The sequence below is a fragment of the Petromyzon marinus genome, chromosome 74 (genome assembly GCF_048934315.1).
Source record: "Petromyzon marinus isolate PM22_M1 ecotype Great Lakes invasive population chromosome 74, UKy_Petmar_22M1.pri1.0, whole genome shotgun sequence".
Classification (NCBI taxonomy): domain Eukaryota; kingdom Metazoa; phylum Chordata; class Hyperoartia; order Petromyzontiformes; family Petromyzontidae; genus Petromyzon; species Petromyzon marinus.
The window spans coordinates 6,632,651-6,646,638 of record NC_133740.1 but is presented as its reverse complement, the minus strand read 5'-3'; the positions used below and the strand labels follow the sequence as shown (position 1 = coordinate 6,646,638).

Sequence of the window (13,988 nt, the reverse complement as noted above, 5' to 3'; positions counted from 1 at the left end):
CTACTATCACCACTGTCACCACCACTATTACCAGTGTCACCATCACCACTATCACCTCTATCACCACCACCATCACCACCACTACCACCATCACCACTATCACCACCACCATCACCACTATCACTACCACCATCACCACCACCATCAACACTATCAACAGTATCACCATCACCACTATCATCTCTGTCACCACCATCACCACTATCACCACCACCATCACCACTACAACCACCATCACTACTACCACCATCACTACCATCATCACCACTATCACCACCGCCATCACCACTGCCACTAACACAGTCACCACTATCACCACCACCATCACCACTATTACCATCACCATTACCACCACTTTCAACACCACCACTTTCAACACCACCATTACCACCACCACTACCACCACATCCACGCATGACCGTGTGTGACTGTGTGTGTCGTGCGTGTTGTGTGTGTTGTGCGTGTTGTGTGTGTTGTGTGTGTCGTGTGTGTTGTGTGTGTTGTGTGTGTTGTGTGTGACTGTGCGTGGTGTGTGTGTTGTGTGTGTCGTGTGTGTTGTGCGTGTTGTGTGTGTTGTGTGTGTTGTGTGTGTCGTGTGTGTTGTGTGTGTGTTGTGTGTGTTGTGTGTGTTGTGTGTGTTGTGTGTGACTGTGTGTGTTGTGTGTGACTGTGTGTGTCGTGTGTGTTGTGTGTGTTGTGTGTGTTGTGTGTGACTGTGTGTGTCGTCCGTGTCGTGTGTGTTGTGTGTGTTGTGTGTGACTGTGTGTGTCGTGTGTGTTGTGTGTGTTGTGCGTGTTGTGTGTGTTGTGTGTCTTGTGTGTGACTGTGTGTGTCGTGTGTGTTGTGTGTGTTGTGTGTGTTGTGTGTGACTGTGTGTGTTGTGTGTCTTGTGTGTGACTGTGTGTGTTGTGTGTGTTGTGTGTGACTGTGCGTGTTGTGTGTGTTGTGTGTGTCGTGTGTGTCGTGTGTGTTGTGTGTGTCGTGTGTGTTGTGTGTGTTGTGTGTGTTGTGTGTGTTGTGTGTGACTGTGCGTGTTGTGCGTGTTGTGTGTGTTGTGTGTCTTGTGTGTGACTGTGTGTGTTGTGTGTGTTGTGTGTGACTGTGTGTGTTGTGTGTGTTGTGTGTGTTGTGTGTGTGTTGTGTGTGTTGTGACTGTGTGTGTTGTGTGTGTCGTGTGTGTTGTGTGTGTCGTGTGTGTTGTGCGTGTCGTGTGTGTTGTGTGTGTTGTGTGTGACTGTGTGTGTTGTGTGTGTCGTGTGTGTTGTGTGTGTTGTGTGTGACTGTGTGTGTTGTGCGTGTTGTGTGTGTTGTGTGTGACTGTGTGTGTTGTGTGTGACTGTGTGTGTTGTGTGTGTTGTGTGTGTTGTGCGTGTTGTGTGTGTTGTGTGTTTCGTGTGTGTTGTGTGTGTTGTGTGTGTTGTGTGTGACTGTGTGTGTTGTGTGTGTTGTGTGTGTTGTGTGTGTTGTGTGTGACTGTGTGTGTTGTGTGTGACTGTGTGTGTTGTGTGTGTCGTGTGTGTTGTGTGTGACTGTGTGTGTTGTGTGTGACTGTGTGTGTTGTGTGTTGTGTGTGACTGTGTGTGACTGTGCGTGTCGTGTGTTGTGTGTGTTGTGTGTGTTGTGTGTGACCGTGCGTGTCGTGTGTGTTGTGTATGTTGTGTGTGACTGTGTGACTGTGTGTGTTGTGTGTGACTGTGTGTGTTGTGTGTGACTGTGTGTGTTGTGTGTGTTGTGTGTGTCGTGTGTGTTGTGTATGTTGTGTGTGACTGTGTGACTGTGTGTGTTGTGTGTGACTGTGTGTGTTGTGTGTGACTGTGTGTGTTGTGTGTGACTGTGTGTGACTGTGTGTGTTGTGGGTGTTGTGTGTGACTGTGTGTGACTGTGTGTGTTGTGTGTGTTGTGTGTGACTGTGTGTGTTGTGTGTGACTGTGTGTGTTGTGTGTGACTGTGTGTGTTGTGTGTTGTGTGACTGTGTGTGTTGTGTGTGTGACTGTGTGTGACTGTGTGTGTTGTGTGTGTTGTGTGTGACTGTGCGTGTTGTGTGTGTTGTGTGTGTCGTGTGTGTCGTGTGTGTTGTGTGTGTCGTGCGTGTTGTGTGTGTTGTGTGTGTCGTGTGTGTCGTGTGTGACTGTGCGTGTTGTGCGTGTTGTGTGTGTTGTGTGTCTTGTGTGTGACTGTGTGTGTTGTGTGTGACTGTGTGTGTTGTGTGTGTTGTGTGTGTTGTGTGTGTGTTGTGTGTGTTGTGACTGTGTGTGTTGTGTGTGTCGTGTGTGTTGTGCGTGTCGTGTGTGTTGTGTGTGTTGTGTGTGACTGTGTGTGTTGTGTGTGTCGTGTGTGTTGTGTGTGTTGTGTGTAACTGTGTGTGTTGTGCGTGTTGTGTGTGTTGTGTGTGACTGTGTGTGTTGTGTGTGACTGTGTGTGTTGTGTGTGTTGTGTGTGTTGTGCGTGTTGTGTGTGTTGTGTGTTTCGTGTGTGTTGTGTGTGTTGTGTGTGTTGTGTGTGACTGTGTGTGTTGTGTGTGTTGTGTGTGTTGTGTGTGACTGTGTGTGACTGTGTGTGTTGTGTGTGTTGTGTGTGTCGTGTGTGTCGTGTGTGTCGTGTGTGTTGTGTGTGTCGTGTGTGTTGTGTGTGACTGTGTGTGTTGTGTGTGACTGTGTGTGTTGTGTGTGACTGTGTGTGTTGTGTGTGACTGTGTGTGACTGTGCGTGTCGTGTGTTGTGTGTGTTGTGTGTGACCGTGCGTGTTGTGTGTGTTGTGTGTGACTGTGTGTGTCGTGTGTTGTGTGTGTTGTGTGTGACTGTGTATGTGTTGTGTGTGACTGTGTGTGTCGTGTGTGTTGTGTGTGTTGTGTGTGTGACCGTGTGTGTTGTGTGTGTCGTGTGTGTGACTGTGTGTGACTGTGTGTGTTGTGTGTGTTGTGTGTGACTGTGTGTGACTGTGTGTGTTGTGTGTGTCGTGTGTGTTGTGTATGTTGTGTGTGACTGTGTGACTGTGTGACTGTGTGTGTTGTGTGTGACTGTGTGTGTTGTGTGTGACTGTGTGTGTTGTGTGTGTTGTGTGTGTCGTGTGTGTTGTGTATGTTGTGTGTGACTGTGTGACTGTGTGTGTTGTGTGTGACTGTGTGTGTTGTGTGTGACTGTGTGTGTTGTGTGTGACTGTGTGTGACTGTGTGTGTTGTGGGTGTTGTGTGTGACTGTGTGTGACTGTGTGTGTTGTGTGTGTTGTGTGTGACTGTGTGTGTTGTGTGTGACTGTGTGTGTTGTGTGTGGTGTGTGTTGTGTGACTGTGTGTGTTGTGTGTGTGACTGTGTGTGACTGTGTGTTGTGTGTGTTGTGACTGTGTGTGTGACTGTGTGTGTTGTGTGTGACTGTGTGTTGTGTGTGTTGTGTGTGTGTTGTGTGTGTGTGACTGTGTGTGTTGTGTGTGTTGTGTGTGACTGTGTGTGTTGTGTGTGTTGTGTGTGTTGTCTGTGACTGTGTGTGACTGTGTGTGTTGTGTGTGTTGTGTGTGACTGTGTGTGACTGTGTGTGTTGTGTGTGTTGTGTGTGACTGTGTGTGTTGTGTGTGACTGTGTGTGTTGTGTGTGACTGTGTGTGACTGTGTGTTGTGTGTGACTGTGTGTTGTGTGTGACTGTGTGTGACTGTGTGTGTTGTGGGTGTTGTGTGTGACTGTGTGTGACTGTGTGTGTTGTGTGTGTTGTGTGTGACTGTGTGTGTTGTGTGTGACTGTGTGTGTTGTGTGTGACTGTGTGTGTTGTGTGTGGTGTGTGTTGTGTGACTGTGTGTGTTGTGTGTGTGACTGTGTGTGACTGTGTGTGACTGTGTGTTGTGTGTGTGTTGTGTGTGTTGTGACTGTGTGTGTGACTGTGTGTGTTGTGTGTGACTGTGTGTTGTGTGTGTTGTGTGTGTGTTGTGTGTGTGACTGTGTGTGTTGTGTGTGTTGTGTGTGACTGTGTGTGTTGTGTGTGTTGTGTGTGTTGTCTGTGACTGTGTGTGACTGTGTGTGTTGTGTGTGACTGTGTGTGACTGTGTGTGTTGTGTGTGTTGTGTGTGACTGTGTGTGTTGTGTGTGACTGTGTGTGTTGTGTGTGACTGTGTGTGACTGTGTGTTGTGTGTGACTGTGTGTGTTGTGTGTGACTGTGTGTTGTGTGTGTTGTGTGTGTTGTGTGTGACTGTGTGTGTTGTGTGTGTTGTGTGTGTTGTGTGTGACTGTGTGTGACTGTGTGTGTTGTGTGTGTTGTGTGTGACTGTGTGTGTTGTGTGTGTCGTGTGTGTCGTGTGTGTGACTGTGTGTGTTGTGTGTGACTGTGTGTGTTGTGTGTGTTGTGTGTGTTGTGTGTGACTGTGTGTGACTGTGTGTGTTGTGTGTGTTGTGTGTGACTGTGTGTGTTGTGTGTGTTGTGTGTGACTGTGTGTGACTGTGTGTGTTGTGTGTGTTGTGTGTGTTGTGTGTGACTGTGTGTGACTGTGTGTGTTGTGTGTGTTGTGTGTGACTGTGTGTGTTGTGTGTGACTGTGTGTGACTGTGTGTGTTGTGTGTGTTGTGTGTGACTGTGTGTGACTGTGTGTGTTGTGTGTGTCGTGTGTGACTGTGTGTGTTGTGTGTGACTGTGTGTGACTGTGTGTGTTGTGTGTGAATGTGTGTGTTGTGTGTGTCGTGTGTGTTGTGTGTGACTGTGTGTGACTGTGTGTGTTGTGTGTGACAGGGCGAGCCAGGAGAGGGTGGCCAGGCTGGGCTGTCTGGAGGCCGGGGAGTGAAGGTGAGTTCCCGTGGGGGGCCCTGCAGGAGTTCCTGTGGGGGGCCCTGCAAGAGTTCCCGTGGGGGGCCCTACAGGTGGAGGGATAAGGTCGTGGATTAAACACCGACCCTGATGCCTGCTGTAGATTTGGAGTCTGTGTGTCTCTGTCTCTCATCATCATCAATGTGGCTATGAGATGTTGACTCCCTCGCCTCGTATACAGGAGGTCTGTGTCTCTCTCATCATCATCTCGGTGGCTATGAGATGTTCACTACCTCGCCTGGTATACAGGAGGTCTGTGTCTCTCTCATCATCAGCTCGGTGGTTATGAGATGTTCACTACCTCGCGTGGTATACAGGAGGTCTGTGTCTCTCTCTCATCATCATCACAGTGACTGAGATGTTAACTACCTCGCCTGGTATACAGGAGGTCTGTGTCTCTCTCTCATCATCATCATCACGGTGGCTATGAGATGTTGACTACCTCGCCTGGTACACAGGAGGTCTGTGTCTTTCTCTCTCATCATCATCACGGTGGCTATGAGATGTTCACTACCTCGCCTGGTCTACAGGAGGTCTGTGTCTCTCATCATCATCACGGTGGCTATGAGATGTTGACTACCTCGCCTGGTATACAGGAGGTCTGTGTCTCTCTCATCATCATCATCACGGTGGCTATGAGATGTTGACTACCTCGCCTGGTCTACAGGAGGTCTGTGTCTGTCTCATCATCATCATCATCACGGTGGCTAGGAGATGTTGACTTCCTCTGCCGGTATACAGGAGGTCTGTGTCTCTGTCTCTCATCATCATCATCACTGTGGCTATGAGATGTTGACTACCTCGCCTGGTACACAGGAGGTCTGTGTCTCATCATCACGGTGGCTAGGAGATGTTGACTACCTCGCCTGGTATACAGGAGGTCTGTGTCTCTCTCTCTCATCATCATCACGGTGGCTAGGAGATGTTGACTACCTCGCCTGGTATACCGGAGGTCTGTGTCTCTCATCATCATCATCACGGTGGCTATGAGATGTTGACTACCTCGCCTGGTACACAGGAGGTCTGTGTCTTTCTCTCTCATCATCATCACGGTGGCTATGAGATGTTCACTACCTCGCCTGGTCTACAGGAGGTCTGTGTCTCTCATCATCATCACGGTGGCTATGAGATGTTGACTACCTCGCCTGGTATACAGGAGGTCTGTGTCTCTCTCATCATCATCATCACGGTGGCTATGAGATGTTGACTACCTCGCCTGGTCTACAGGAGGTCTGTGTCTGTCTCATCATCATCATCATCACGGTGGCTAGGAGATGTTGACTTCCTCTGCCGGTATACAGGAGGTCTGTGTCTCTCTCTCTCATCATCATCATCACTGTGGCTATGAGATGTTGACTACCTCGCCTGGTACACAGGAGGTCTGTGTCTCATCATCACGGTGGCTAGGAGATGTTGACTACCTCGCCTGGTATACAGGAGGTCTGTGTCTCTCTCTCTCATCATCATCACGGTGGCTAGGAGATGTTGACTACCTCGCCTGGTATACCGGAGGTCTGTGTCTCTCATCATCATCATCACGGTGGCTATGAGATGTTGACTACCTCGCCTGGTACACAGGAGGTCTGTGTCTCTCTCTCATCATCATCACTGTGGCTATGAGATGTTGACTACCTCGCCCGGTATACAGGAGGTCTGTGTCTCTCTCTCATCATCATCATCACCGTGGCTATGAGATGTTGACTACCTCGCTTGGTGTACAGGAGGTCGTGGTGTGTCTCTCTCTCTCATCATCATCATCACATTAGCTATGAGATGTTAACTACCTCGCCAGGTGTACAGGAGGTCTGTGTCTCTCTCATCATCATCATCACGGTGGCTATGAGATGTTCACTACCTCACCAGCATACAGGAGGTCTGTGTCTCTTTCATCATCATCAAGGTGGCTATGAGATGTTGACTACCTCACCTGGTATACATGAGGTCTGTGTCTCTCTCTCTCATCATCATCACGGTGGCTAAGAGATGTTGACTACCTCGCCTGGTATACAGGAGGTCTGTGTCTGTCTCATCATCATCATCATCACGGTGGCTAGGAGATGTTGACTTCCTCTGCCGGTATACAGGAGGTCTGTGTCTCTGTCTCTCATCATCATCATCACTGTGGCTATGAGATGTTGACTACCTCGCCTGGTACACAGGAGGTCTGTGTCTCATCATCACGGTGGCTAGGAGATGTTGACTACCTCGCCTGGTATACAGGAGGTCTGTGTCTCTCTCTCTCATCATCATCACGGTGGCTATGAGATGTTGACTACCTCGCCTGGTACACAGGAGGTCTGTGTCTCTCATCATCATCATCATCATCACGATGGCTATGAGATGTTGACTACCTCGCCTGGTATACAGGAGATCTGTGTCTCTCTCTCTCATCATCACTGTGGCTATGAGATGTTGACTACCTCGCCCGGTATACAGGAGGTCTGTGTCTCTCTCATCATCATTATCATCATCACGGTGGCTGTGAGATGTTGACTACCTCGCCTGGTCTACAGGAGGTCTGTGTCTCTCTCATCATTATCATCATCAAGGTGTCTATGAGATGTTAACTACCTCGCCTGGTATACAGGAGGTCTGTGTCTCTCTCATCATCATCATCACGGTGGCTATGAGATGTTGACTACCTCGCGTGGTATACAGGAGGTCTGTGTCTCTCTCATCATCATTATCATCATCAAGGTGGCTATGAGATGTTGACTACCTCGCCTGGTCTACAGGAGGTCTGTGTCTCTCTCATCATCATCATCATCAAGGTGGCTATGAGATGTTGACTACCTCGCCTGGTATACAGGAGGTCTGTGTCTCTCTCTCATCATCATCAAGGTGGCTATGAGATGTTGACTACCTCGCCTGGTCTACAGGAGGTCTGTGTCTCTCTCTCATCATCATCAAGGTGGCTATGAGATGTTCACTACCTCGCTTGGTACACAGGAGGTCTGTGTCTCTCTCATCATCATCATCATCATCAAGGTGGCTGTGAGATGTTGACTACCTCGCCTGGTCTACAGGAAGGTCGTGGGTTCGATCCCGACCCTAACAACGCCTGTGCAAGAGAGGCTTGAACATTCTCGGTAGTGTAGCAGCTACGAACCCGGCGTCCCGACTTCGATCCCGGCTCACGGCCAACGCCACTCCGGTGACGATTTTCTGCACCGGTCCCGGGCCTCCCCTAGGTCGACTCGGCCTCAAATGAGTACCTCTGCAGTGGTGAACATCGCTAGCACTGGGGGGAAGACAAAGGCGGCCGGGCGTGGTTGCTGGCCACCCACCCCATCGTAACCTTCACAGGTGGTGCTGCTGCTGCTGCTCGCTACTCGCAGCACTTGCCCCTACGGCGTGTTGAGGCTGCACGGGGGACCTTTGCCTTTGTTGCGTGTGCGTGGCAGGGCCCTCGCGGAGAGAGGGGGGAGAAAGGGGAGGGGGGCAACCCCGGCTCCCCGGGCGGCGCCGGGGCAAAGGGACCCGCTGGCGAGGACGGACCCAAGGGCAACCCGGTAGTGCACACACACACACACAGACACACACACCCTACACACACACATCCTACACACACACACCCTACACACACACATCCTACACACACACACCCTACACACACACATCCTACACACACACACCCTACACACACACACACACAGACACACACACATACATACACCCTACACACACACCCTACATACACACACCCTACACACACACACACACACAGACATACATACATACATACACCCTACACACACACACCCTACACACATACATACACACACCCTACACACACATACATACACACATACACATACACACATACACCCTACACACACACACCCTACACACACACACCCTACACACATACACACACACCCTACACACACACACCCTACACACATACACACACACCCTACACACACATACATACACATACATACACACATACATACACACACACACCCTACACACACCCTACATACACACACCCTACACACACACACCCTACACACACACACCCTACACACACATACAAACACACCCTACACACACACATCCTACACACACCCTACACACACACACAGACACATACATACACATACACACACACATACACACACACATACACACACACACATACGGACACACACACACACATATACACACACATACACACACACATACATACACACATACACGTACACACACACGTACACATACACGTACACACACACACGTACACACACACATACACGTACACACACGCACACACACACGTACACGTACACACACACACACGTACACACACACACATACACACGTACACACACACGCACACACACGCACACACACACAAGTACACACACACACGCGTACACACACACACGTACACACACACGTACACACACGTACACACACGCACACACACACACGTACACACACACGCATGCACACACGCACGCACACACACGCACACACACACACGCACACACACGCACACGCACACACACACGCACACGTACACACACACACACACGCACACACACACACACGTACACACACACACGTACACACGTACACACACACACACGTACACATGCACGTACATACGCACGCGTACACACGCACACACGTACACACACACGCACGCACACACGTGTACGCACACACACGCACACACGCACACGTACACACACACACACACGTACACACACACACGCACACACACACGCACACACGCACACGTACACACACACACACACACGCGCACACACACACACGCGTACACACGCACGCGTACACACACACTCAACAACAGCCGCCATTCGCCAGTAAGTGGCGGTGATACCACCACGACGCCTGTGCCAGGCTAGGTGCACTTTGAGGCAATCACGTGACGTGTCGAAAGCTCGCTGACAGCAGGTCACGTGACAGAGCCTGCAGCTGCCACGTGTTCACTGACTGAGATGACCGTCAAATGGACCACCTGTGCCACCCGCTGTGCCAGGCTAGGTGCATTAGGTCACGGGACAGACCCTGCAGGTGCCACGTGTTCACTGACTGAGATGACCGTCAGATGCACCACCTGTGCCACCCGCTGTGCCAGGCTAGGTGCAGGAGCTCACGGGACAGACCCTGCAGGTGCCACGGGTTGACTGACTGAGATCACTGGCAGATGCGCCACCTGTGCCACCCACTGTGCCAGGCTAGGTGCATGAGGTCACAGGACAGAATCTGCAGGTGCTACGTGTTCACTGACTGAGATGACCGTCAGATGCACCACCTGTGCCACCCGACTGTGCCAGGCTAGGTGCATGAGGTCACAGGACAGAACCTGCAGGTGCTACGTGTTGACTGACTGAGATGACGGGCAGATGCACCACCTGTGCCACCCGCTGTGCCAGGCTAGGTGCATTTTATCCACCCAGCGCTCTGCTCATTGTTTATCCCGACCCTGACGATTCCAGCTTCTATTTGAAGTCTGCGTCTCTCTCATCATCATCATCATCACGGTGGCTATGAGATGTTGACTACCTCGCCCGGTCTACAGGAGGTCGTGGGTTCGATCCCGACCCAGACGATGCCTCTACTGCTGCTGTATATTTGGAGTCTGCGTCTCTCTCATCATCATCATCACGGTGCCTAGGAGATGTTAACTACCTCGCCCGGTCTACAGGAGGTCGTGGGTTCCATCCCGACCCAGACGATGCCTGCTGCTGCTGCTGTAGATTTGGAGTCTGCGTGTCTCTCTCATCATCATCATCACGGTGGCTATGAGATGTTGACTACCTCGCCTGGTATGCAGGAGGTCGTGGGTTCGATCCCGACCCTGACGATGCCTGCTGCTGCTGCTGTAGATTTGAAGTCTGCGTCTCTCTCATCATCATCATCATCATCACGGTGGCTATGATATGTTGACTACCTCGCCTGGTCTACAGGAGGTCGTGGGTTCGATCCCGACCCTGACGATGCCTGCTGCTGCTGCTGTAGAATTGGAGTTTGCGTGTCTCTCTCATCATCATCATCATCACGGTGGCTATGAGATGTTAACTACCTCGCCCGGTCTACAGGAGGTCGTGGGTTCCATCCCGACACTGACGATGCCTCTACTGCTCTATTTTGTGGAGACCTCCGGTCTTTTGCCCCCTCCACATTCACAGTCGACGTCGCACGTTCAGAGTGTTTGGGCCCTCTCACCATTACGTGTGCCCAGGTCAGCGTGGAACCAACCAACCATGCTCAGCGGGGAACCAACCGTTCCCTGTTTGAATGAAAATAGTTTGCGGGTTTCGTAGCTAGGAGCGGGGTCGCTCCTCTCCGCCCGGAGGGCGATTGCCTCCTGCCGACCAGCAAGGAAGCGTCGTTCACCACACCCAACATGAGACACGGGCACTCACTTGCGCGCGTGCGTTCTGTGTCCCGTGTCTGTGTGTGTGTGTGTGTCTGTCTGTCTGTCTGTACAGGGCCCGGTTGGATTCCCCGGGGACACAGGACCCAGGGGAGAGGTTGGATCCCCGGTAAGGTCCTGCCTCCACCACCTCCTTCTCCCCCCTCCTTCTCCCCCCACCCCCCTCCTCCTCCTCCTCCTCCCTCTTCCTCCCTCCCCCCTCCTCCTCCTCACTTCTCCTCACTCCATTCACACTCCACTCACACCCAGACAGAGCTCCACTCACACCCAGACAGAGAATCCACTCACACCCAGACAGAGCTCCACTCACACCCAGACAGAGCTCCACTCACACCCAGACAGAGCTCCACTCACACCCAGACAGAGCTCCACTCACACCCAGACAGAGCTCCACTCACACCCAGACAGAGCTCCACTCACTCCCAGACAGAGCTCCACTCACACCCAGACAGAGCTCCACTCACACCCAGGCAGAGCTCCACTCACACTCAGACAGAGCTCCACTCACACCCAGACAGAGCTCCACTCACACCCAGACAGAGCTCCACTCACACCCAGACAGAGCTCCACTCACACCCAGACAGAGCTACACTCACACCCAGACAGAGGTCCACTCCCCACTCAGACAGAGCTCCACTCACACCCAGACAGAGCTCCACTCACACCCAGACAGAGCTCCACTCACACCCAGACAGAGCTCCACTCACACTCAGACAGAGCTCCACTCACACTCAGACAGAGCTCCACTCACACCCAGACAGAGCTCCACTCACACCCAGACAGAGCTCCACTCACACCCAGACAGAGCTCCACTCACACCCAGACAGAGCTCCACTCACACCCAGACAGAGCTCCACTCACACCCAGACAGAGCTCCACTCACACCCAGACAGAGCTCCACTCGCACCCAGACAGAGCTCCACTCGCACCCAGACAGAGCTCCACTCACACCCAGACAGAGCTCCACTCGCACCCAGACAGAGCTCCACTCGCACCCAGACAGAGCTCCACTCACACCCAGACAGAGCTCCACTCACACCCAGACAGAGCTCCACTCACACCCAGACAGAGCTCCACTCACACCCAGACAGAGCTCCACTCTCACACCCAGACAGAGCTCCACTCACACCCAGACACCCGTGCACTCCCATAGGTGACGCTGCTTGCTCACAGCACTTGCCCCAACAGTCCGTTAAGGCTACACGGGGGATCTTTGTCTTTGCCCAGGGTCAAGATGGAGCTCCTGGAGAGAAAGGAGAGGATGGTGAACAAGGACAGACTGTAAGCTGTGCTCACCTCACCACTCACCACCACCTCACCACTTTGTGTGTGTGTCTGTGTGTGTGTCTGTGTGTGTGTACGTGTGTGTGTGGGGAGCGATAGTGTAGCGGTTAGCGCTACGCTGCGCTATGAACCCGGCGACCCGGGTTCGATTCCCGCTCACGGCCAACACCGGTGACGATTATCTGAACCGGTCTCGGGCCTCTGCTAGGTCGACTCAGCCTCAAATGAGTACCTGGTGCGGTGTGTAAACATTGCCACTAGGGAGACAAAGGTGGTCGGGCGTGGTGCTGGCCACCCACCCCCTCGTGTACCGTTCCGGCCTTTCATAGGTGCTCGCTAACAGCACTTGCCCCTACAGTCTGTTAAGGCTACACGGGGGATCTTTGTCTTTGTCTGTGTGTCTACGTTCATATGTGTGTCTGTGTGTGCACCTGCAGGGTTCTCCAGGTGTGACTGGTGAAGCTGGCCTGCCTGGGCCTACAGGAAAGAGGGTGTGTACAGCACACACAGCACACAGCACACACAGCACAGCACACACAGCGCACACGAACAGCACAACAACTACAACAACAACAGCAACCGACAATCGCCGCAAAGTGGCGGTGACGTCACCACGGCACTCGTGCCAGGCCATGTGCACCCTGAGGCCACGTGAAGTGTCGAACGCCCGCTGGCAGGTCACGGGGCAGACCCAGGTGCCACGGGTCGACTGACTGAGATGACTGGCTGATGCACCACCTGTACCCCCTACTGTGCCAACCTGCTGTGCTTTAGCCACCCGGCGCTCCGCTCGTTGGTGTGAGCGTCGCTCCTCCGCCCTCCGTTGTTGTTGGAGGGCGACTGCCTCCAACTGCCCAGTAGCGTCCTTCACGAGCCTCCTCCACAGAGGCCGATCTTGACACCGCTGGTACCGGTCATCGGCAAGTCCACTCAGCTCCACGTCCTCCTGTACCACATCACTCCATCTCATCTCTAGCCTGTGCCGTGTCCATTTAGCCCTCTATATGGCCAAACAAAAGCTGTTTGGGCATGCGGTGAATGGGCATGTGGGCTAGGCAGGCCAGCCTGAATGTTTCTAACTGGCGAAGATGTTCCATTAGGGGTGTCCACGTTTCACAAGCGTAGAGAAGGGAGGGCATGACCGTGGCCAAGAAGCCCCGAAGCTTCGTGCGGAGCGACAGACCAGGTAGCTTCCACACAGCGTTACGCAGGCAATGAAGAGTTAATGTCGCTCGACTGATTCGGAGTGAGACCTCTGCTGTCAAACCGGAACCAGTCATAAGCACACTGCCCAGGTATGGGAAACTCTCCACTCTCTCCACAACAGCCCCATCACCAATTGGGAGTTGTGGGGGTGGAGTGTCCGATTGTACAAAATACCCAGGCAGGTGCTTAGTTTTGGTGGGGCTGATGGTAAGACCCCACCTCTTAGTGGCACGCTCCAGGTTCAACAGCAGCGCCTCCAACATAACATGGTTGCGCAATAGGGTGCCATCCCTTGACCGCACACA

At 52.4% G+C, this 13,988-nt stretch overlaps 1 protein-coding gene across 6 annotated transcripts in view; it reads left to right on the top strand.

Moving 5' to 3' along the window:
• Positions 1-13,988, top strand: part of LOC116958203 (uncharacterized) — a 241,818-nt gene that overhangs the window by 188,959 nt on the left and 38,871 nt on the right. For all 6 annotated transcript variants that reach the window (XM_076056030.1, XM_076056029.1, XM_076056028.1 and 3 more), the window contains 5 exons: positions 4,707-4,760; positions 8,186-8,293; positions 11,249-11,302; positions 12,421-12,474; positions 12,915-12,968. In XM_076056030.1, the coding sequence (XP_075912145.1) occupies positions 4,707-4,760; positions 8,186-8,293; positions 11,249-11,302; positions 12,421-12,474; positions 12,915-12,968 (324 nt within the window). The remainder of the gene's footprint in view (positions 1-4,706; positions 4,761-8,185; positions 8,294-11,248; positions 11,303-12,420; positions 12,475-12,914; positions 12,969-13,988) is intronic.